Raw genomic sequence first — 26,165 nt, 5'->3', positions numbered from 1 at the left:
ATAAGTTGACCCTTTACATTTCAGCCACCCAGCGCTGTGTGTGTCTTTTGTCTGGACAGAAGGGTTTCAAATGAGTTCCAGATGCATTTGGTAGGGCTCCCTCAGTCCCTGCAACTAAAATGTCTCTCATGGGAGTGCAGAGATTGAAATAACACACAGACACAATGCCAGTCTGGGGAGATGAAAAGTACATGAAAAGTTTAGTAGGTTTTTAAAACCAAAAAAGAACAATAGTGAATTGACAAATCAAAAATACTAGTGGTGTATGACCTACAAGTATGTGATTATATTGATCTCTTGTTGATATTTAATATCCTTAATGAACAATTTGAATCATGGAAGGAAGTGGAAAGATATTTCTTACATTAATATGGTATAAGAACATCTTAAATCTTAATGGAACTACCAGTACAAGTCATTCCATAATTGATCATGCATAGATGAGATACATGTGTACTGACATAAAACCCACAAAGTAATCTCCATTATGTTTAACATGAAAACACTTTATTCATCATGTCGTATATCATTTCATTGAAAACCAATCGATAAAAAGGAACCGTTACAGTTTGAAACTCCTATCACTTTCTACATGAACTTTCACTTGAACCAGGACTGATATTGAATGGTTTATAGATATATCCATCTTGTTTCTTTCCCAAACTTAAATCATGAGATTATTATCATAACATTCTATACAACATTTAAATAGAAACACAAAAATCACAAGTCTACATTAGTTCCCTGCTACTGAGATGGGTGGTTTAATGTAATGTGTTGTAGCATACTAGCATGCACTGTGACTAGGCAAAATCTAAATATAGCTCAACTGGACATCAACATCACTGAGGAGAGAAGTGAAATCTCATTGACTGTGTAACTTCAAAACAAAGGTCTATTCTAAAAGCTTTGCATTGCGCATCACATTGGTCATCCCTTCATTATGAGCTCGTATAGAACACAGAACCATCAGCTCCTAGAAAGTGCATGACACATTTCAGAGCTAATAGGTCTAACTCTTGAGGAGATACAATAATAACACAATAATATTAGTCTTAATATTAGTCTCTTTTCAAATCTGGAAAAAGAGCTACAATGTTTTATTACAGTCATAACAATAGGAAAGATTTGGATAGATGAGCATTTACATAGCACTTCAATTACACTATCGAACAGGTACCTTATGTTATTGGTTCTGAATAAATACACAAAGGCATAAATAAATAAATACACCAAGCACTGTTTTGATTTTCCACGCACGCACGCCCGCCCGCCCGCCCGCCCGCCCGCCCGCCCGCCCGCCCGCCCGCCCGCCCGCCCGCCCGCCCGCCCGCCCGCCCGCACGCACGCACGCACGCACGCACGCACGCACGCACGCACGCACGCACGCACGCACGCACGCACGCACGCACGCACGCACGCACGCACGCACGCACGCACGCACGCACACACACACACACACACACACACACACACACACACACACACACACACACACACACACACACACACACACACACACACAGTGGGTGACCCAGCCAACATAATTTGAGCACAATTCCTTGGTCTGCCAAATGTCTGAATTCAATGAAATGGAGTGTTCAAAACTTCTTCAGGATTGGTGGGTCCCCTGCGGGATGTTTGAGCTAATGTAGGCTAATGTGTTTAGCATGAGGTTGTAAGTAAAGAACATTACAAGAACATTCCCCAGGACATAGACATATCTGATATTGGCAGAAAGCTTCAATTCTTGTTAATCTAACTGCACTGTCCAATTTACAGTAGCTATTACAGTGAAATAATACCATGCTATTGTTTGAGGAGAGTGCACAGTTTTGAACATGAAAAATTATTAATAAACAAATTAGGCACATTTGGGCAGTCTTGATACACATTTTGAACAGAAATGGAATGGTTCCTTGGATCAGTCTAATACTTTGCGCACACACTGCTGCCATCTAGTGGTCAGAATCTAAAATGCACCTGTGCTGGAATAATACATTATGGCCTTTCTCTTGCATTTCAAAGATGATGGTACAAAAAACTACAAAGAAAACAGTTGTTTTTTTCTTTGTATTATCTTTTACCAGATATAATGTTATATTCTCCTACATTCCTTTAACATTTCCACAAACTTCAAAGTGTTTCCTTTCAAATGGTACCAAGAATATGCACATCCTTGCTTCAGGGCCTGAGCTACAGGCGGTTAGATTTTGTATGTCATTTTAGGCAAAAATGGAAAAAAAGTGGCCAATTCTTAAGAGGTTTTAATCTGATCTGAGAATTCTCTTTCATTCAGTGTGAGGAAAATGAGATGTATAATGTATATTTCCTTCTCACAGTTGACATCAGTCAAACTCAAACACATCAAACAAAGCATCAAAGGTGAACACTGGTAGCTATTGTCTCCTGCAGCGTTCACAAGATACCTTTGAAAGCATTTTGAACATCTCAATTGTTTTTATTTCTCTGCAAGTCACCAATTAATTCCAAAAGTATGTAAGAGCATGAGGAAAACAGTTATTCCCCTTCAATTTGAATCCCTGTGTGTCCTTTCTCTATCCCCTTGTACATCAAAAGCTTGGAAAGCTTTCAGCGCTCATTCACCTGTTCTCCTTAACTCTCTCACAGGCAGATCTAAGTAGTTACATTTAATAGTTAAACTGTCTATTAAATAAGTCTTAAGCAATTGCAGTGTCAAGTATAAAATGATAGGTACAAGAAGGTGGTGACAATTTGATCTCGAAGCTCTTAGTGAGGTTTAACAATGGACAGCATGAATCTACGAAATCAGTATTCTACACAGAGACAAGCACAACAGGCTAACATCTGATGGGCAGACTCGCTAGAGAAAGACGGGACAAACCTGTTGTGAAGGGATGGTGCCATGCATGTATAGAAAATCTGGTGTGAGTGTTGGTGTGTTTCTGTTCTCCATCTTTTACTGAGGGAGGTTTTACGAAATGGTTACCCCAGAAAGCACTGATCCTATCCCATTGGTCCCCTAGAGAGATGTCTTGTTGATGTCAACCTTGACTGGAAGTGGTCCTGCCTCCTCGCTCTCCTCTGGTTGGTCGATGGCTACAGCAATCACAGGGGTCAGATGGTAGGGCTTGACCTTCTGGACGTCATCAAGAAACTCCTTGTCTCCGTTGATGCTCAGCTGTAAAAAGGAATCAGTTATTCATTAAAATCGATGGAAATGTTCCCATTGTCTCTAGGAGTAATTCCCGCACAGGTAAACACATGTTAATTAAAATAACACTTGAGTGAGTTTACAATTAAAGATGCAGTCCGGGATCTTAAGCACTAACATATCATAAAATGTTTTTGTTTTTTTTGCAAGACAACATACAGTGACAAGAAAAAGTATGTGAACCCTTTAGAATTATCTGGATTTCTGCATAAATTGGTCATACAATTTGATCTGATCTTCATCTAAGTCACAACAACAGACAAACACAGTCTGCTTAAACTAATAACACACAAATTATTGTATTTTTCTTGTCTATATTGAATACATAATTTAAACATTCACAGTGTACATAGGTTGGGAAAAGTATGTGAACCCCCAGGCTAATGACTTCTCCAAAAGCTATTTGGAGTCAGAAGTCAGCTAACCTGGAGTCCAATCAATGAGACGAGATTGGAGTTGGTTAGAGCTGCCTTGCCCTAGAAAAAACTCCCACAAAATTTGAGTTTGCTAGAAGAAGCATTGCCTGATGTGAACCATGCCTTGAACAAAAGAGATCTCAGAAGACCTAAGATTAAGAATTGTTGACTTGCATAAAGCTGAAAAGGGTTACAAAAGTATCTCTAAAAGCCTTGATGTTCATCAGTCCACGCACGGTAAGACAAATTGTCTATAAATGGAGAAAGTTCAGCACTGTTGCTACTCTCCCTAGGAGTGGCCGTCCTGCAAAGATGACTGCAAGAGCACAGCGCAGAATGCTCAATGAGGTTAAGAAGAATCCTAGAGCGTCAGCTAAAGACTTATAGTCATCTCTGGGACATGCTAACATCTCTGTTGACGAGTCTACGATACGTAAAACACTAAAAAAGAATGGTGTTTATGGGAGGACACCACGGTAGAAGCCACTGCTGTCCAAAAAAACATTGCTGCACGTCTGAAGTTCGCAAAAGTGCAGCTGAATGTTCCACAGCGCTACTGACAAAATATTCGATGGACAGATTAAACTACAGTTGAGTTTTTTGGAAGGAACACACCACACTATGTGCAGAGAAAAAATGGCACAGCACACCAATATCAAAACCTCATCCCAACTGTAAAGTATGGTGGAGGGGGCATCATGGTTTGGGGCTGCTTTGCTGCCTCAGGGCCTGGACAGCTTACGATCATCGACGGAAAAATTAATTCCCAGGTTTAGCAAGACATTTTGCAGGAGAATGTAAGGCTATCTACCCGCCAATTGAAGCTCAACAGAAGTTGGGTGATGCAACAGGACAATGACCCAAAACACAGAATGAAATCAACAACAGAATAGCTTTAACAGAAGAAAATACGTGGCCCAGTCAGAGTCCTGACCTCAACCTGATTGAGATGCTGTGGCATGACCTCAAGAGAGCAGTTCACACCAGGCATCCCAAGAATATTCTTGAACTGAAACAGTTTTGTAAAGAGGAATGGTCAAAAATTCCTCCTGACCATTGTGCAGGTCTGATCCGCAACTATAGAAAACGTTTGGTTGAGGTTATTTAATGGAGGGTCAACCAGTTATTAAATCCAAGGGTTCACATACTTTCCCAACCTGCACTATGAATGTTTACACGGTGTGTTCAATAAAGACAAGAAAACTTATAATTGTTTGTGTGTTATTAGTTTAAGCAGACTATGTTTGTCTATTGTTGTGACTTAGATGAAAATCAGATAACATTTTATGACCAATGTGTTTACTTGTGTTTTGATGTGCTGTTCTGGTGCAGTGACAAGGCTGGCACAGCTCAGCCACAACATCACCATGATGGACAGGAAGAGACAGGCAGCTAAGATCCAACGAGGCAGCCCAGAGCGCCTGAGAGAAAGGGGAGGATTAGGTAATGATACAGGCAATACAACTCAGAGGACCTCTAAATCAGAAGGCCCAAATGGGTTGATATGGGCAGATTACTATTCTTGTTCAATATCTCTTCACCTTGACATGCATCCCAGGAAGTCATGTTCAGCGGTTGGGTCTTCCGTATGTTGCTGGACTGCTGGGTGCTTGCCCTTGCCTCCCACCTTGGCTGCTACCTTCTCCCCATGTCCTTTCACACCTGCACAGAGGTGAATACTAATGAGCAACAGACTTTATGAGGAAGTGTAACAAATGTAACCTCATTTCACTCCTCTGGAGATCAATAAAGCATAATCAATTCAATGTAATCCTCCTTTAATGCATTGTATACTATATATTCTACAGCAGGGGTCCCCAACTACATTCAGCCGGGGACCCATTTTTCTTCAGCAGATGATCCGGGGGCCGGAACATCATTTTCAAATAATTTGTACACTGCAAATTGACCGCAAGAAGCACAAACGGATATAGTATTTGACAAAAACATTATAATTTCAAACGTTGTTTACATTGGGATAGGATCACGTCTCTATATCTGCATGGAAATACTTGAGAACAGATTTCCAAAATTAAAATAACTTGGAGCTGATTTCCTGGTGTTTTGACAGTCTTTAATGTCCAACAATGAAAAACGAGTTTTGTTTTTGCAAATTAAACAAATAGATTCACTCCCGAGCCAAATTCGGTTCACAGGTCAGAAGTTGGGGATCCCTGTCCTACGGGTCTTATGATGTTTTGTACATTATGGGTGTCAGTGTGTGATAGAGCTGCATGCCACCATGGGGTCTCACCATGGGGTCTCTGTGTGTGGGAGTGAATCTGTGGCCAGGGCTTGTCTGCCACATTGGAGCGGGGAGCCTGCAGCTCCGGCAGACTGTACTCGATCTCCGGCTGGCTCTGGGAGGAACAACAAACAAAGTCAATTCAGGAACTAGTAATTACATGCAGTCATTTCTTCTTTTTTAAATTTTTTTTTATCCCCTTTTCTCCCCAATTTTCGTGGTATCCAATCGCTAGCAATTACTATCTTGTCTCATCGCTACAACTCCCGTACGGGCTCGGGAGAGACGAAGGTCGAAAGCCATGCGTCCTCCGAAGCACAACCCAACCTAGCCGCACTGCTTCTTTAACACAGCGCGCCTCCAACCCGGAAGCCAGCCGCACCAATGTGTCGGAGGAAACACCGTGTACCTGTCCCCCTTGGTTAGCGCGCACTGCGCCCGGCCCGCCACAGGAGTCGCTGGAGCGCGATGAGACAAGGATATCCCTACCGGCCAAACCCTCCCTAACCCGGACGACGCTAGCCCAATTGTGCGTCGCCCCACGGACCTCCCGGTCGCGGCCGGCTGCGACAGAGCCTGGGCGCGAACCCAGAGACTCTGGTGGCGCAGTTAGCACTGCGATGCAGTGCCCTAGACCACTGCGCCACCCGGGAGGCCTCTACATGCAGTAATTTCACTGAGAAAGAGACAGACAATGATCTGTTTAACACAGTGAGGTTAAACCATAAAAAAGCCTGGACTAAGAATACTCAATGAACAGCTAAACGACAGAGAGAAATAGACATACCCGTAGACTTAGGTATAGAGAATACTGCCAAATGAACTCAAACAAAATGGAACTTGCTAATTATAAAAGAACATTGTATTTTCACATAATGTGTTCTGTTGCAAGCCAGGCAATGTATACCTCAGCCATCTGTAAAATGAAGACAGATGAACTAAAATGAACTTCCAAACAGTACAAAAATGTAATCATCTATTCACACCTTATAATGGCAGTTCAGGTGTAGATTCTAATGAGCAGATTGTATGGATTGTTCTTTGGCACACCAGTGGAGTTTTAAACCAGCATTTCTTTCTTTCTTTCTTCATTAAAGGACACCCTTGTTGCCCATTGTGGAGTCTGTCGGTTGGCTGCTCAAGAGCACAACCATTTACCCTCTCTGAGGGGAGTGAAAAGGCCACTTGACTAGAGAAAGTGTCTGAAAAGAGGCCTTAAAAACAGTGTCCTACAGTACGTGAGCGAACGTGCATCACTTGTGTGAAGACAGACTTAATCCCTGTGTGTACACACACACACACACACACACACACACACACACACACACACACACACACACACACACACACACACACACACACACACACACACACACACACAGCTCTCTCGGCAGAGGCCTTATTGTGCCTTTCATTATGGGGACAGTGTTTCTGGCTTACCCTGGAGAACTCATTAAAATTGGATTTTGGTTACCCTCTACTGAACCTTTCCCAACAACAAGACGGAGGCAGCATCACCGCTCGGCGCTCTCAGCAGCAGGAGGACTGCAAGGGGATCGATGTATGCGTCGGCGGCTTGATGTTGTTTTCTTCTAAACGGACGAAGCAGGCGTTTAGCTGGTCCAGGAGCGAAGCGTCGGTGTCTGGCCTTCCCTTTATAATCCGTGATTGTCTGGAGTCCCTGCCACATACTTCTCGTGTCTGAGCCGCTGAATGGCGACCCCACTTTGTTCCTGTACTGCCGTTTTGCCTCTTTGATTGCCTTACAGAGGTCGTAGCTGGTCTGCACTTCCATGTTCCCAGTCACCTTGCCATGGTTAAATGTGGTGATTCACACTTTCAGTTTTGTGCGAATTCTGCCATCTATCCACGGTTTTTGGTTTTGATCAATTCTAATCGCCAGAGTGGGAACAACATCCTCTATGCAATTCCAGATAAACATAATTACAGAGTCAGTGTAGAGATGGGATAGCTGACAGTCACAAAAACGATGCGCACTTTCAATGGGGCAAAAGTTGTTTTCTGGAGGACCAGTTTAGCAACAATGACAATAAACTGCCATGTGGGGAATCGCAAGTGACTCGTTTCATCTTGTTTTGAGGTGTTTTGACTGATTTCATGTCAGTGCAAATATGTCAAAAACCCACTAGCTCACTAATCAACAACTGTAACGATGTATTTGAGACAAGTGCTCATTGTGCAAATGTCTTTATGTTTTCAATAAACATTGGAGACAAAAAAGTTAATGAACAAAAAATGAAACACAACATGCAACAATTTCAAATTTCAAATTTTACTGAGTTAAAGTTCATGTAAGGAAATCAGTCAATTTAAATAAATTCATTAGGACCTAATCTATATATTTCACATGACTGTGAATACAGATATGCACCTGTTGGTCACAGACACCTTAAAACAAATGTAGGGGCGTGAATCAGAAAACCAGTCAGTGTGAAACATCTCCTTCACATAGAGTTGATCAGGCTGTTGTGGAATTTGGAACGTTGTCCCACTACTCTTCAATGGCTGTACGTTGCTGGATACTGGCGGGAACTGGAACACGCTGTCATACACATCCATCCAGAGCATCCCAAACATGTTCAATGGGTGACATGTCTGGTGAGTATGCAGGCCGTGGAAGAACTGCGACATTTTCAGCTTCCAGGAATTGTGTACAGATCCTTGCGACATGGGACCATGTATTATCATGCTAAAACATGGCACGACAATGGGCCTCAGGATCTTGTCAAGGTCTCTCTGTGAATTAATATTGCCATAGATAAAAGGCAATTGTGTTCATTGTCCGTAGCTTATGCCTGCACATACCATAATCCCACCAACACCATGGGGCACGCTGTTCACAATGTTCACATCAGCAAACTGCTCACACACAAGACGCCATACGTCATCTGCCTGGTACAGTTGAAACCGGGATTCATCCGTGAAGAACACACTTTTCCAGCGTGCCAGTGGCCATCGAAGGTGAGCATTTGCCCACTAAAGTCAGTTACAAAGCATAACTGCAGTCAGGTCAAGACCCTGGTGTGGATGATGAGCATGCAGATGAGCTTCCCTGAGACAGTGTCTGACAGTTTGTGCAGAAATTCTTCAGTTGGGAAAATGTTTCATCAGCTGTCAGGGTGGCTGGTCTCAGACGATCCCGCAGGTGAAGAACCCAGATGTGGAGGTTCTAGGCTGGCGTTGTTACACGTGGTCTGTGGTTGTGAGTTCAGTAGGACGTACTGCCAAATTCTTTAAAACGACGTTGGAGGCGGCTTTGGGAAAATAAATTAACATTCGATTCTCTGGACGTTCCTGCAGTCAGCATGCCAATTGCACACTCCCTCAAAACTTGAGACATCTGTAGCATTGTGTTGTGTGACAAGACTGCACATTTTAGAGTGGCCTTTTATTGTCCCCAGCACAAGGTGGACCTGTGTAATGATCATGCTGTTTAATCAGCTTCTTGATATGCCACACCTGTCAGGTGGATGGATTATCTTGGCAAAGGAGAAATGCTCACTAACAGGGAAGTAAACAAATTTGTGCACAAAATGTGAAAGAAATAAACTTTTTGTGCATATGGAAATGTTCTGGGATATTTTATTTAAGCTTATGAAACATGGTACCAACACTTTACATGTTGCGTTTATATTTTTGTTCAGTGTAGTTTACATGTTGTCAACAATCTAAGTCACGGGCGTCTGTTTTGCCCCATAGTTGCATGCTCCGTTGATACTATTCTCAGAGGCGACCTGGAACATTTCCCAGTCCGCATGATGAAAACAATCTTGAAGTATAGATTCCGATTGGTCAGACCAACGTTAAACAGTCCTTACCACAGGAGCTTCCTGTTTAAGTTTCTGCCTATAGGTGGGGAGGAGCAGAATGGAGACGTAATCTGTTTTGCCGAAGGAAAGGCGGGGGAGGGCAATGATCCAGTAAGGCTGCCGGCCCAGAAGGCATCCCCAGCCGTGTCCTCAGAGCATGTGCAGACCAGCTGGCTAAAGTGTTTACGGACATATTCAATCTCTCCATATCCCAGTCTGCTGTCCCCACTTGCTTAAAGATGTTCACCATTCTTCCTGTACCCAAGAAAGCAAAGGTAACTGAACTAAATTACTATTGCCCCGTAGCTCTCACTTCTGTCATCATGAAGTGCTTTGAGAGGCTAGTTAAGGACTATATAATCTCCACCATACCTGACACCCTAGACCCACTCCAATTCGCATATCGCTCCAACAGATCCGCGGACAATATAGTCACTATTGCATTGCACTGCCCTATGTGAGAATGCTGTTCATAAACTACAGCTCAGCCTTCAAAGCCATAGTGCCCTCCCAGCTCATCATTAATCTCAGGGCCTTTGGTCTGAACCCCTCCCTGTGCAATTGGTTCCTGGACTTCCTGACGGGCTGACCCCAAGTGGTGAAGGTAGGTAACAACACCTCCACCACACTGATTCGACACGGGGGCCCCACAGGGGTGCGTGCTGCTCAGCCCCCTCCTATACTATCTGTTCACCCATGACTGCGTGGCCATGCACGTCTCCAACTCAATCATCAAGTTTGCTGACCAGACTGGTCACAAGAAAGAACCCTCGATTTCAGACGTTTGAAAAGGTTCTGAGGACCCCCCCCCCCCCCCCCCCCCAAAAAAAAATTATGGCAGAGCACTAGGCTCAGAGCCAGAGTGCGCTGCTTAGACGATTGCACCACAGCAGTTTACAATTCTCTAGCAAGCAGGGAGAGTACTTGATGATGTTTTAAGCCTTCCCCAAACCGTAGCCCTGACCTTAACCTCAGAATTATTACCTAAACTTAACCCTATGAGTTGTTTCTGTTTTAACCCTGTAACCACGCAGAATTAACACTGTAACCACGCTGAATTAAAGGGTAAAAAAATTATAATAATCGCCATTCCTCCAATAACGGCAAATTCCTAAGTGAAACTATAAGATCAGGTTGTGGTGACGACAACAGTGGTAGGCCTGATTGTAGCTCCCTCCAGTAACCACGAGCACAAGTGTTCCTTGATTTTAACTGGCGGTTTTATTCTGTAGTTTTAGTCAGAATTACCACCTTCCGTGAGAACTCTAAAGTAAATGAACATACAGTTAAGCACACTCTTATAAACTTTCTTGTCTTATGAGTGACTTATTAGCTTGATATGACTCTGAAGCGCTTACATACATAGAAACAGTTTAGCCGGAGATATAACAGATTAAACACATGAATACAGGAAAAATACCTCATTGGCTGCTTATTACAGAAGGGAGGAAATCAAAAACTTCACACTTCTTACTCCTGGCATGAATTCACACTTCATATTTAAATTATTATAACGTTACCATCCTAACATACACGTTTCAACCGTTACGAACTACACTGAATACACGAAAAACCTAGCTAACACAGTGTGGGATTGCCTTCGCTCCAAAAGTGTGTTTCTACGATAATAATCACCGTTACAACAGTTCTTAGCAAGTTCTGCTTGTCTTACCATTTCCCCTGCATAGCGAACACAGAAAGAATTCAAACAAAAACAACGACATAGACTGACAGGTTAACTGTCAGTTACACTGACTACCAACAACGATGAGACAGCCTCCTGGGAGGAGGTGAGAACCCTGGTGAAGTGGTGCCAGAAAAATAACTTCTCCCACAACATCAATAAAATGAAGGAGCTAATTGTAGACTACAGGAGACAGCAGAGAGAGCACACCCCCATCTACATCAATGGGGCCGCAGTGGAGACGGCCAAAAGCTCCAAGTTCCTAGGAGTGCACATCACTGACAACCTGAAATGATCCCTTCAGACAGTGTGGTGAAGAAGGCGCAACAACTCCTCTTCAATCTCAGGAGGCGGAAGAAATTTGTCTTGGACCCTAAAACCTCAAACTTCTACAGATACACCATTGAGAGCATCCTGTTGGGCTGTATCACCGCCTAGTACAGCAATTGCACCATCCACAATTGCAGGGCTCTCCACCTCTATATCAGGTATCAGAGGAAGGCCCAAAAAATTGCCGAAGACCCCAGCCACCCAAGTATAGACTGTTCACTTTGCTACCGTCTGGCAAACAGGCACCGAGACAGCTTCAACCCCCAAGCCATAAGACTGCTAAACAGCCAGACTGCTATAAATAGTAAATTAATGGAACCAGAACTAGAGTAAGTCAGTACAGCTATCTTGCACTGACCCTACACACACTCACTAGCGCAGGGCTATCCAACCCTGTTTATGGAGAGCAACCCTAATGTAGGTTTTTACTCCAACCTCAGTTCTAACTAACCTCATTCAACTTATCAACCAAGTAATTATTAGAATCAGGTGAGCTAGATTAGAGTTGGAGCGAAAACCTACAGGTTGGTTGCTCTCCAGGAACAGGGTTGGAGAGCCCTTCACTAGATTATATATACACACACTCGCTCACACACATTACATTGACACTCCCACACAATATGAGCCACTCTCCCTTCAGTAGCCTCCTGTGATATCTACCTGAAATACCTCGTACCTCTGCACATTGATCTGGTACTGGTACTCCCTGTATATATCTCCACATTGATCTGGTACTGGTACTCCCTGTATATAGCTCCACATTGATCTGGTACTGGTACTCCCTGTATATAGCTCCACATTGATCTGGTACTGGTACTCCTTGTATATATCTCCACATTGATCTGGTACTGGTACTCCCTGTATATAGCTCCACATTGATCTGGTACTGGTACTCCCTGTATATAGCTCCACATTGATCTGGTACTGGTACTCCTTGTATATAGCTCCACATTGATCTGGTACTGGAACTCCCTGTTTATAGCTCCACATTGATCTGGTACTGGTACTCCCTGTATATAGCTCCACATTGATCTGGTACTGGAACTCCCTGTATATAGCTCCACATTGATCTGGTACTGGTACTCCCTGTTTATAGCTCAACATTGATCTGGTACTGGTACTCCCTGTATATAGCTCCACATTGATCTGGTACTGGTACTCCCTGTATATAGCTCCACATTGATCTGGTACTGGTACTCCTGGTATATTTCTCCACATTGATCTGGTACTGGTACTCCCTGTTTATAGCTCCACAATGATCTGGTACTGGTACTCCCTGTATATAGCTCCACATTGATCTGGTACTGGTACTCCCTGTATATAGCTCCACATTGATCTGGCACTGGTACTCCCTGTATATAGCTCCACATTGATCTGGTACTGGTACTCCCTGTATATAGCTCCACATTGATCTGGTACTGGTACTCCCTGTATATAGCTCCACATTGATCTGGTACTCCCTGCATATAGCTCCACATTGATCTGGTACCGGTACTCCCTGTATATAGCTCCACATTGATCTGGTACTGGTACTCCCTATATATAGCTTCACATTGATCTGGTACTGGTACTCACTGTATATAGCTCCACATTGATCTGGTACTGGTACTCCTTGTATATAGCTCCACATTGATCTGGTACTGGTACTCCCTGTATATAGCTCCACATTGATCTGGTACTGGTACTCTCTGTATATAGCTCCACATTGATCTGGTACTGGTACTCCCTGTATATAGCTCCACATTGATCTGGTACTCCCTGTATATAGCTCCACATTGATCTGGCACTGGTACTCCCTGTATATAGCTCCACATTGATCTGGTACTGGAACTCCCTGTATATAGCTCCACATTGATCTGGTACTGGTACTCCCTGTATATAGCTCCACATTGATCTGGTACTCCCTGTATATAGCTCCACATTGATATGGTACTGGTACTCCTTGTATATAGCTCCACAATGATCTGGTACTGGTACTCCCTGTATATAGCTCCACATTGATCTGGTACTGGTACTCCCTGTATATAGCTCCACATTGATCTGGTACTGGTACTCCCTGTATATAGCTCCACATTGATCTGGCACTGGTACTCCCTGTATATAGCTCCACATTGATCTGGTACTGGTACTCCCTGTATATAGCTCCACATTGATCTGGTACTGGTACTCCCTGTATATAGCTCCACATTGATCTGGTACTCTCTGTATATAGCTCCACATTGATCTGGTACTGGTACTCCCTGTATATAGCTCCACATTGATCTGGTACTGGTACTCCCTGTATATAGCTCCACATTGATCTGGTACTGGTACTCCCTGTATATAGCTCCACATTGATCTGGTACTGGTACTCCTTGTATATAGCTCCACATTGATCTGGTACTGGTACTCCCTGTATATAGCTCCACATTGATCTGGTACTGGTACTCCCTGTATATAGCTCTACATTGATCTGGTACTGGTACTCCCTGTATATAGCTCCACATTGATCTGGTACTGGTATTCCCTGTATATAGCTCCACATTGATCTGGTACTGGTACTCCCTGTATATAGCTCCACATTGATCTGGTACTGGTACTCCTTGTATATGCTCCACATTGATCTGGTACCGGTACTCCTTGTATATAGCTCCACATTGATCTGGTACTGGTACTCCCTGTATATAGCTCCACATTGATCTGGTATTGGTACTCCTTGTATATAGCTCCACATTGATCTGGTACTGGTACTCCTTGTATATAGCTCCACATTGATCTGGTACTCCCTGTATATAGCTCCACATTGATATGGTACTGGTACTCCCTGTATATAGCTCCACATTGATCTGGTACTGGTACTCCTTGTATATAGCTCCACTTTAATCTGGTACTCCCTGTATATAGCTCCACATTGATCTGGTACTGGTACTCCCTGTATATAGCTCCACATTGATCTGGTACTGGTACTCCTTGTATATAGCTCCACATTGATCTGGTACTGGAACTCCCTGTTTATAGCTCCACATTGATCTGGTACTCCCTGTATATAGCTCCACATTGATATGGTACTGGTACTCCCTGTATATAGCTCCACATTGATCTGGTACTGGTACTCCTTGTATATAGCTCCACATTGATCTGGTACTGGTACTCCTTGTATATAGCTCCACTTTAATCTGGTACTCCCTGTATATAGCTCCACATTGATCTGGTACTGGTACTCCCTGTATATAGCTCCACATTGATCTGGTACTCCCTGTATATAGCTCCACATTGATCTGGTACTCCCTGTATATAGCTCCACATTGATCTGGTACTCCCTGTATATAGCTCCACATTGATCTGGTACTCCCTGTATATAGCTCCACATTGATCTGGTACTGGTACTCCTTGTATATAGCTCCACATTGATCTGGTACTGGTACTCCCTGTATATAGCTCCACATTGATCTGGTACTGGTACTCCCTGTATATAGCTCCATTCTTGTGTATTTTATTTTATTCCATTCTTGTGTTACTTATATTATTTTTAAACTCTGCATCGTTGGGAAGGGCACGTAAGCAAGCCTTTCAGGGTAAAGTCTACACTAGTTGTATTCGGCGCATGTGACAAGTAAAATTTAATTTGATTTAATTTGACACTTTCTGCCCTCCAGGACATCTACAGCAGCTGGTGTCACAGGAAGGCCAAGAAGATTATCAAAGACCTCAGGCACCCGAGCCACGGCCTGTTCACCCCACTACCGTCTAGAAGGCGGATACAGTACAGGTGCGTCAAAGCTGGCACCGAGAGACTGAGAACCAGCTTCTATCTCCATGCCATCAGACTGTTAAACAGTCACCACTAGCCGGCCTCCACCCAGTACCCTGCCCTGAACAGTTCTAGTCGGCTACCACCCGGTACTCTAACCTGCACCTTAAAGACTGCTGCCCTATGTACATAGTTATTGAACACTGGTCACTTTAATAATGTTTACATAATGTTTCACCCACTTTATATGAATACACTGTATTCTAGTCATGGCTCATCCTATATAACATATTTTTGTATTTTTCTGGATTATATGTGTATTGTTGTTTTTATTGATCGGTATTACTGCACTGTTGGAGCTAGAAACACAAGCATTTGCTGCACCTGCGATAACATCTGCAAATCTTTATACGACACTAATAAACTTTTATTTTATTTGTATTGGAGTTAAGAGGAGACTCTTTGCTGGTGAGTGATTCTGACATATCAGCTGACCAATAGAAATAGCCTTTAAGAAGGTGTAATGTCTCCCTGTTGCACCAAAACATATAAGCAAAGTATCTGATCAGCCTATTCTCTCTTCATTGATGGAAAATAGATCAGATTTAATGACATAAGTCAATAGTTATGAAAACTGAAAAGAAAAATTACCAGTCAGCGTTTGACTAGTCTACAGGTCAATGTAATTGAGTTCATTAGAGTCAAAACACATGTCAAACTAAAAAGAGAAAACGAAACAAGCAGAAAATAAATTAGCCCCGATGTAGTTATTTAACGATGACATGCAGTGAGTACGTCATCCCTTTTGCCATCAGAACAGCCTAAATTCGTTGGGACATGGTGTCGAAAGCATTCCGCAGGGATGGATGCTGGCCCATGCTTCCCACAGTTGTGTCAAGTTAGCTGGATGTCCTTTGGGTGGTGGACCATTCTTGATACCACGGGAAACTGTTGAGCGTGAAAAACCCAGCAGCATTGCAGTTCTTGACACAAACCGTTGCGCCTGGCACCTACTACCATACCCCGTTCAAAGGCACTTCCCATGTTTTCTTTTAACCTTTTGTGTCTTGCCCATTCACCCTCTGAATGGCATACATACACAATCCATGTCTCAATTGTCCCCAGACTTAAAAATTCTTCTTTAACCTGTCTCCTCCCCTTCACCTACACTGATTGAAGTGGATTTAACAAGTGACATCAATAAAGGATAATACAGTAGCTTTCACCAGGATTCACCTGGTCAGTCTATGTCATGGAAAGACCATGTGTTGCTAATGTTTTGTACACTGAGTGTGTGTTTTGTACACTCACTGTATGTGGTAGACAATAAGGCTTGGTCTTACAAAAGGTTATAGATATTCAGACAAAACTATTGTTATTTTCAAAGTCATTTCACAACCAGTTGTATCTGTTGGATCCAGATGTAACATTGGGAGGAAAGGCAACAGGAAGAGAAGAGTGAACATCTAAGGATGTTAGTAGTTATTGGCTGCCAACTGGGGAGATCTTGCCATCAGTAAAAGTAGGTCTGCCTCCTGATATACATCTGTCATGCATTATGGCACAGAATGTCAAAGGTGCTCTGGTTATAGAGACACAAAAAGCAACAGGGAGGAGGGATCATTTTCCAAATGAACAATCTCCCTTCTATTATTTGGTATTTTTGGGTTATTGGGGTCACTTTTTTTTATAGAAAGGGGGATTTCATAGATGTACATTTCTCCCTGTTTCCTTCAAGGGGGGACCCTGCATAGTGTGCATATTGGACACGGAAAGAATTTAAACAAGACTCCAACCCCATTTCCAAACAAGCGCTCTTCCCCAATCAGTGATGAGAGGGCCACGTCGGCTGTGTTTACTCCCGCTCAGCCCAGAGGAAACCGCTTGATTCTCCCTGATTACCTTGGAGGAGCACTCCTGAAACACTCGGAGGCTGGGATGGCATGAATAAGTGTGATTAAGAAGAAGGCTGCCACTTAACCCAAGTCAAATGTGGGCAGGAGAGGGATGGATGTTCCCAGAGCTGGAACTCAGCCCACTCTCTGAGAGACAGCTAAAGGGAGCTGAGGAAGGGAGAATCTGCCGCTTGCGGGACTGGGACTCAGACCGCCTCCCTCAGACACAGGTGGCTTGCCTGGAGCAATCAGAGAAGCTGCTCTTATCACAGTTGCATCCAAATGCACAAACTTTTTGGAAATATGAGTGTTTATCCCACATTGATATAGAACCCAGATGGTCTTTGTGTGCTATGTTAGCCCTCGGAGCTAAATCCTAAAAGTAATGGACAAGGTATCAATCTCCAGACGTTTGTGTGACTCAATACCACATTAGCCCTGTATGCTAAAGCCTAGATAACTCTTGGAAATTGCGCGTTGTTTTGGGTATCACCTTAGCAAAATATACCTACATTTGCTGCTTAGTGAAGTAAAAGTCATATTTCTTCAAATGACTGATTAATTTAAGGAGAGCACAAGTAATTCCACTGTGAACTAATTCAAATAGAAATCCCTTTGCCCAAATAAACTTATTATACTGAACACTGCATCAAGCGCCATTCATTCCACAAGGTGGCTCTCTCACTAACTCTTAAACTCAGAGGAACTTGATAATCAATTTGTTTTGGTCCGATTCACTTCAGCTCCAGTAGTGCATTGTGTTGCCTTGTATGGCCCTCTTTGGGAACTTACTAAAACTGCTACATAACGTGGATAAACTGCTACCCCAATGGGTCTCTTAACTTTTTCCTGTTTGTTTTGTATCACGCCTAAGGCTGCGAGTCAACATGGTCCTCCTAACTGAGTCCATACACCCTGACTTCCTACCCAGCCCTCTGCTCTGCAGAACCACTCATTCTGTACATCTGCAGTAGTGATTAGTATAGCAGCGGTGGCTTGGCTTCTCTTTCAGCTGTCCCTCAGCCTTAGTGTTTTTTTGTTTCTTTACCCCCAGTCAATCTGTCAAGAGGGTGGCAGTCAGCCAGATGCCCACTAAACGCAGGCCTGTGGCAGCCAGCTCAGAGCCTGTGATGCCCACTAAACGCAGGCCTGTGGCAGCCAGCTCAGAGCCTGTGATGCCCACTAAACGCAGGCCTGTGGCAGCCAGCTCAGAGCCTGTGATGACCACTAAACGCAGGCCTGTGGCAGCCAGCTCAGAGCCTGTGATGCCCACTAAACGCAGGCCTGTGGCAGCCAGCTCAGAGCCTGTGATGCCCACTAAACGCAGGCCTGTGGCAGCCAGCTCAGAGCCTGTGATGACCACTAAACACACGCATCCATCCATCACCCCTAAGGCTAATGAAAAATAATCACGAAGACTGTTGTTTTCATCATTTCATGTTGTCTCACCACATCTCTTTTTATGACTGGATTTACAGATCTCTGTTGTCCTTCTATATTCAGCCAGCCTGTCTTGACTTAGCCGTCACCGATAAAGTAAATATGTAGAGTACTGATCCCACACCCTTTCCCCCTAATGTCTGAGGCAAGTTCACCTTTGTAGCCCCCGAAGTTTGAGTTACAGCTGTACCCTGGAGTGAAAGACACTCCCAAAACGAATCACAGCACCCCTAAGAGTCACTGAGTTCTGTGTAACTTGAGTCCTGTCTGACGAACCCTGACAGTGTCTTACCTGGAAGACGAGCACCTTGCCGTCGTCGGCCTGCAGGTAGAAGGTCCAAGTAGAGGAGATGAAGCTCTGAGCAGAGCTGACGATGTCGTTACACCAGCTGGACACGGTGTCCATGACGGAAGGGGGCATGGGACGGTGGGCCATGGCCTTCAACTGCAGGTAATAAAAGGTGGAACTGTTGAGTTTAGGTGCATTTATTTAATATGGCAAAGTCATGTGCAGTGAGAGTGTGAAGGTGTGTGGGGGGCAAAGGGGAGCGTGTAAAAGTGGATGTGAAAGAGAGAGACAGTGTAAATCCAACGCACATTCCTCCTTAATTTTATTGTTGAGACTCTTTCATACTCTTGTTTGTGCCTATCGTTTTTCCCCGTTAACCTTACAACCGTGTAAATGTTTCTAAATAACCTATCAAACACACCACAGTAATGGCTGAAATGGGCTCAGTGAAATACATTGTCTTTCCGTTGAATCTATAAGAACGCTAAAGCTTCGCCTGGGATTTAACGTACCCTCTCAACACTTACATTACAAGAAAGAGAAGATCACTTTATTTTGATGAGTGTTCATTTTTTGTGGAATTTAAAAAAGTAATTTAACACAGTTGAAATGTTTACAAATTAGATGCAATGAAATAAAAAGCAATTTTCAAAAATGAGCACAGATTATAGTGATATTATGTCTGATCTTGCAAACAATGTAACGTATGTTTAGATACAGTGCATTCGAAAGAATTCAGACCCCTTGACTTTATCCACATTTTGTTACAGACAATTCTAAAATTGATTAAATAAAATATCACCAAACTACACACAGTACCCCATAATGACCAAGTAAAAACAGGTTTTGAGAAATGTTTGCTTATTTAAAAAACAGAAATACCTTATTTACATAACTATTCAGCCCCTTTGCTATGAGACTCAAAATTGAGCTCAGGTGCATCCTGTTTCCATTGATCATCCTTGAGATGTTTCTACAACTTGATTGGAGTCCACCTGTGGTAAATTCAATCGATTGTAAATTATTTGGAAAGGCACACACCTGTACACATACGGTGGTGTAAAGTATTTAAGAACAAATACTTTAAAGTACTACTTAAGTAGCTTTTTGGGATGTCTGTACTATACTTTACTATTTATATTTTTGACTACTTTTACATTTACTTCACTACATTCCTAAAGAAAATCATGCACTTTTTACTCCATACATTTTCCCTGACACACAAAAGTACGTATTACATTTTGAATGCTTAGCAGGACAGAAAAGTGGTCCAATTCAAGCACTTATCAAGAGAACATCGCTGGTCATCCCTACTGCATTTGATCTGGTGGACTCACTAAACACACATGCTTAGTTTGTAAATGATGTCTGAGTGTTGGAGTGTGCCCCTGGCTATAAGTAAATTTTAAAAACAAGAAAATTGTGCCGTCTGGTTTGCTTAATCTAAGGAATTTGAAATTATTTATACTCTTACTTTTACTTTTGATACTTAAGTACATTTTAGCAATTACATAGACTTTTGATACTTAAGTACATTTAAAACCAAATACTTTTAGACTTTTACTCAAATAGCATCTTACTGGTTGACTTTCATTTTTACTTGAGTCATTTTCTATTAACTATATTTACATTTCCTCAAGTATGACAATTGGGTACTTTTTCCACCATTGTCTATATAAGGTCCCACAGTTGACAGTGCATGTCAGAGCAAAAACCAAGCCATGAGGTCGATGGAATTGTCCGTAGAGCACCGAGACAGTATTCTGTTGAGGCACAGATCTGGGAAAGGGTACCAAAAAATGTCTGCAGCATTGAAGGTCCTCAAGAACACAGTGGCCTCCATCATTCTTAAACGGAAGAAGTTTGGAACCACCAAGACTCTTCCTAGAGCTGGCCACCCAGCCAAACTGAGCAATCTGGGGAGAAGGGCCTTGGTCAGGGAGGTGACCAAGAACCCGATGGTCACTCTGACAGAGCTCCATAGTTCCTCTGTGGAGATGGGAGAACCTTCTAGAACGACTACCATCTCTGCAGCACTCCACCAATCTGGCCTGTATGGTAGAGTGACCAGATGAAAGCCACTCCTCAATAAAAGGCACATGAAGGCACGCTTGGAGTTTGCCAAAGGGCACCTAAAGACTCTCAGACCATGAGAAACAAGATTCTCTGGTCTGATGAAACCAAATTGTACTTTTTGGTCTGAATGCCAAGTGTCACGTCTGGAAGAAACCTGGCACCATCCCTTAGTGAAGCATGGGGGTGGCAGCATCATGCTGTGGGGATGTTTTTCAGTGGAAGGGACTGGGAGACTAGTCAGGATCGAGGCAAAGATGAACGGAGCAAAGTACAGAGAGATCCTTGATGAAAACCTGCTCCAGAGTGCTCAGAACCTCAGACTGGGGCCAAGGTTCACCTTCCAACAGGACAATGACCCTAAGCACACAGCCAAGACAACGCAGAAGTGGTTTCGGGAACAAGTCTCTGAATGTCCTTGCGTGGCCCAGCCAGTTCCCGGACTATCGAACATCTCTGGAGAGACCTGAAAATAGCTGTGCAGTGAAGTTCCCCATCCAACCTGACAGAGCTTGAGAGGCTCTGCAGAGAACAATGGGAGAAACTCCCCAAATACAGGTATGCGAAGCTTGTAGCATCACACCAAAGAAGACTCGAGGTTGTAATCGCTGCCAAAGGTGCTTCAACAAAGTACTGAGTAAAGGGTTTGAATACTTATGTAAATGTGATATTTCCGGGGGGTTTTAAACTGTGGGACCTTACATAGACTGGTATGTCTTTTCAAATCATGTCCAATCAATTGAATTTGAACTCCAATCAAGTTGTAGAAACATCTGAAGGATAATCAATGGAAACAGTATGCACCTGAGCTCAATTTCGAGTCTCATAGCAAAGGGTCTGAATACTTATGTAAATAAGGTATTTCAGTTTTTTCTTTTTAATAAATATGCAAAAAAAATCTCAAAACCTGTTCGACCTATCAATTTTGAGATTTGTTGGCATTTTGGTCCATTATTAATATTAGTATTTTCAAAAAGTAAAAACAAAAATGTCAAAATCTTGATGAAAATTTATATTTTTTTCTTGCCATACTACCGTCATCAAAAATATTTATGAATTTTAACCACTTTAAAATGGACATACATCAATAATGAGACATCGCCACATTTGCATGTCTTAATTCAATATTTCAGAAACATTTTAATATAAAAACGTATATTATTTGTGTCTACATTCAACTGGTAAAAGCTGATTGTGATATGATTAAGATTTTCTTTTAAATCCCTATTAGTGTTGTGGTACCTGGCCTTAAAACCTTATAACAATTTTGATGACTGTTGCTAGTGTGAATGTATGAGGGTGTATACGGGTATATGAGGGTGTGTGTGTGTGTGTGTGTGTGTGTGTGTGTGTGTTTTACTGAAATCCTACGAAGTGACCATGCTCACCTTCCTCCTCTTGATCTCAGGTTCAGAGGGCTGGCTGGCACAGCCGGTGCTGCATGCCTCCTGCTCCAGCAGCTTGCTGTATGCTTCCTGGCAGGCTACAGAGAAAGAGAGGCGGAGAGAGATAGAGGGGGAGAGAGATGGGAGGGCACAGGAGAGAAAGGACAGAGAGACAAGATAAACAGATAGGGAGGGATAAAATACAGCATCTGTCATTGCATCCCTATTCACCCCTCCCTACAGTCATCCATATCAGAACATTTGGGCAAATGCTGCCTGGACCAAGGAGGATAGCAGACCACAGCATGTTCAACAAACAAGCACAGCTTCAGTTGAGCCACACACAAACACATGACTTTTGAACTTTTACTGTTGAAAAGCGATATCCTAAGTATAACTACAGTAAAGTACACACACTAAAGTGTAAAAAAAAAGGAGTTGGTCTGATGTTCAAATGTGATGTGATGTCAGCAGCCTCCCCCGTTGGTTAAGGAACATTAGAGGAGCAATGGGCCATGTGCCATGTCATATCTGACCTGCACCACCTATTGAAATTTGCCTTATAAGTAAATCAGGTGTTAAATGAGGTGAAAATGAGACTGGATGAGGACTTTAATGTAATTTGGCTCTGGCACAGGCACATGAAACGCCTACTAGTAAATTAAGTGTGCTTTCTGGCTTTGAAGCACAGCTTGGGATAGTTCTCTGCAAAGATTAAACCCAGGGTCAAAGTTATGTAACAGTACTATAACAACACCTTGAAGTGGATCACAGGTAGGATCTCTGCTCTTGGTGATAGGCTGCCCTGTAGTATCTACCTGGCTTCATTGAGACCCCACCCTGTGAGTCAGGCTGCCTTACCTCCTTGACACTCCTCTCTGCTGGTGTTGAAGCCGGCATTTCCATTTACAAACTGACAGATGGAGTAAAGACGACAACCACGGTGACAGGCATTCAGAATGGAGTCCTTCAGGATAAAAATAAAAACATAGGAGGTAAATATGCTATGACCACAGAAACAATGTATATTGTCCATGACAATGTACTTTAAGCAAATGTATAGATAGAGGGATTTCAATTGGATTTCAGTTTTTCTAATAGATATGTCAAATGAGTTAAGGTGTTATCGGCACAAGTTGAGGCACAAGATGGCCTGAGAAATGTGGTTGTCTCACCTAAACTATGAATGCACTAAATCTAAGTTGCTCTGGATAAGAGTGTCTGCTAAATAACTAAAATGTAAATGTAAAATATTGCAAATGCCTGGGAATGTTGTGATGAGTGAAGAATTACAATCACTTGGTCACAGTTTTCTCCAAGCCTGGTTTTAATACAGAAGAACCAAACAGCGTCCCCAAGCGACTGACACGGGAACGTGATAGACAAAGAGATCCCCATGTCCGACGACCCATGTCCGCCGATTTACTTTACAGGCGTATTTACAGTATCATACGTATAATCGTTTCAATTAACTGCATTATTCCGTGTTCATTGTGTGTCTAGCGGGACATTATTCTGGCCAAGGATTTACGGTTCCTTTGTATAGATATTTATTTGCTTAATTCCAGTGGCAATTACAGTCCCATCATGAATAAAATAAACTCTCAACATCTGTTCAAGCACTATTTGTCATCTGTTCCAATAATATGCGCACATCAAAGGCATACATTAGCGCCTATAGGCTGGTGCAGTGTTCTGAAAACAGGTGATTCCGCATAGTTCATGGTGATCCATTTTGCTTCTCTGCTCCGCCCTGCATGATGTCTGAACCACACCTGAGCAGAGCTGAGGCGATGAGTAGGTGGGAAAATAACAACCTTGCCGAGAGACAGACACTAATCCATTACTAAGCTACAATAATTTTTCAAATTGTACATAATTTAAGATGTTTTAAACATGGATATTGTAATCATTTAGCTATTATTTACATATCTTGCATATTGTGGTTCATGGACAAATAGATATTTCAGCTCACAATGAGGCAACCAGGAAACCATGCAAGTGCAATAGACTATTGGAGAACAGGCTACCATCTGCTTGGTCCGGTGCCCTCACAGTGATTTTATGACTTGATTTAATATAAACATCCAGGGATTATCTAATGAAAAGACATTTGTGTAAATAAATCCTGATGAAGTAGGTGGAGTAGCCAGGCTATAGGGATAGTGGAGGACCAGAGCTGTGAGAATGCGTCATAAAACGATCATTTCGGCCTAATTGTCCAAGATAATTTCCACTCAGTTCTTGAAATGAAGATAGGTAGCGTTGCGTACTGATGTTGCGATTTTAGGATAAGCATGCCAATTAGTAAAATGATGGGCCTTCGTTAAGGATTGGCCATATTACATTTACAAGAGATTGCCAGAATTGAAAGATTAAAGGGACATCTACCGATATTCGATATACCTTATTCAATTTCGTATACAGTAGTCGAAATGTAAGCGCTTACTATGGCAGTTATTCAAGCACGAAAATATACTTTTCTGTCACATTTATATTTAACCTAATATATTCAACTTTTCTGCTATTCATGAATTATGTATTTAGACTATAGTTTCCAAGTATCACTTACTTTAGCTGGGCTTTTGTTTTTGACGGTGATCTGGCATTGCTTTTTGCAGTAATTGATGTCGCCTAGTTGATTGTCAAATAGATCAGAAGACGCAGCCACCAGCCCCGCCAGAAGCAGCGAGACGACGACGAAGACACCGCACACCCTGCAGCCGAACGGAAGCATTTAAAAGCCGGATTTGAACACCACAGTCTGGGCGAACACTAGCGCTTTTAGTGGACTCTGAGCTTCTCAGTTGGATGACGCTTCAACCCGATTTCTATCTGCTTCGGTAATATTGTGCTATGGTTTTGTGGTGTCGTCACTCCAAAAATCATCACGCTCACGCTGCTGCGCGCCCCCTCTTTGTGCGCTCTGCACTCCACAGTGCAAATTCACTGCAGTGCATAGGCCCACTGCTAGCATTCATACATTGTATGATGGAATGTCTATATCATGGGAAAATAAAATAGACAGTAGCCTATTTTCACTTAGATATAGTCTATCTGTTATTTAACCAGTCTGTAAGATAATCGTTATCATTCCTTCCCATTTTTTACAAGGCCTCTGTAAATAAGAGAAGGCGATAAAATTATTGCAATAATGATCCTATTGTCTAATGACATGGAATATAGGCCTAACAATGTTTCATGTAGGCAAAACATCACAATTCAACTGGTAACTAAAACATAACAATTCAACTGGTAACTAATTAATGCACGAGGGGGTGGGGTATCTGGCCAATATAAGATGGCTAAGGGCTGTTCTTATGCATGACTCAACATGGAGTGCCTGGAAACAGCCCTTAGCCGTGGCATATTGGCCATATATCACAAAACCCCGAGGTGCTTTATTGCTATTATCAACTGGTTACCAACGCAATTAGAGCAGTAAAATTATTTTTTTGTCATACCCGTGGTATATGGTCTGATATATTACTGCTTTGAGCCAAATCAGTATTCAGGATTCAAACCACCCGATTTATAAATACAATTATAAACTGGATGGTTCCAGCCCAGAATGCTGATTGGCTGACCGCAGTGGTATATGAAACCGTATACCATGGGTATGACAAAACATTAGTTTTTACTGCTCTAATTA

At 42.6% G+C, this 26,165-nt stretch overlaps 1 protein-coding gene across 1 annotated transcript; it reads right to left on the bottom strand.

Moving 5' to 3' along the window:
• Positions 1-2,440: 2,440 nt before the first annotated feature.
• LOC129855154 (transmembrane protein 59-like) lies at positions 2,441-25,427 on the bottom strand. Its single transcript, XM_055922527.1, has 8 exons — positions 25,086-25,427; positions 23,375-23,480; positions 22,517-22,611; positions 19,059-19,211; positions 5,867-5,972; positions 5,154-5,274; positions 4,916-5,033; positions 2,441-3,163 (listed from the first exon to the last, which is right to left on the bottom strand). The coding sequence occupies exons 1-8, from the start codon at positions 25,248-25,250 to the stop codon at positions 3,005-3,007; spliced, it is 1,023 nt and encodes a 340-aa protein (XP_055778502.1). The 5' UTR covers positions 25,251-25,427; the 3' UTR covers positions 2,441-3,004.
• Between the last annotated feature and the right edge of the window lie 738 nt (positions 25,428-26,165).

This window comes from Salvelinus fontinalis, chromosome 5 (assembly GCF_029448725.1).
Source record: "Salvelinus fontinalis isolate EN_2023a chromosome 5, ASM2944872v1, whole genome shotgun sequence".
In the NCBI taxonomy this organism is placed as follows: domain Eukaryota; kingdom Metazoa; phylum Chordata; class Actinopteri; order Salmoniformes; family Salmonidae; genus Salvelinus; species Salvelinus fontinalis.
This window is presented reverse-complemented; position numbering and strand designations above follow the sequence as displayed.

Coding starts and splice junctions, on each gene's coding strand:
- LOC129855154 (XM_055922527.1), bottom strand. CDS start 25,250: ATGCTTCCGTTCGGCTGCAGGGTGTGCGGTGTCTTCGTCGTCGTCTCG. Junction 22,612..23,374: donor CAGAGAGGAGTGTCAAGGAG/GTAAGGCAGCCT, acceptor CTTTCTCTGTAG/CCTGCCAGGAAGCATACAGC. Junction 5,034..5,153: donor TTCCTGGGATGCATGTCAAG/GTGAAGAGATAT, acceptor CCTTTCTCTCAG/GCGCTCTGGGCTGCCTCGTT.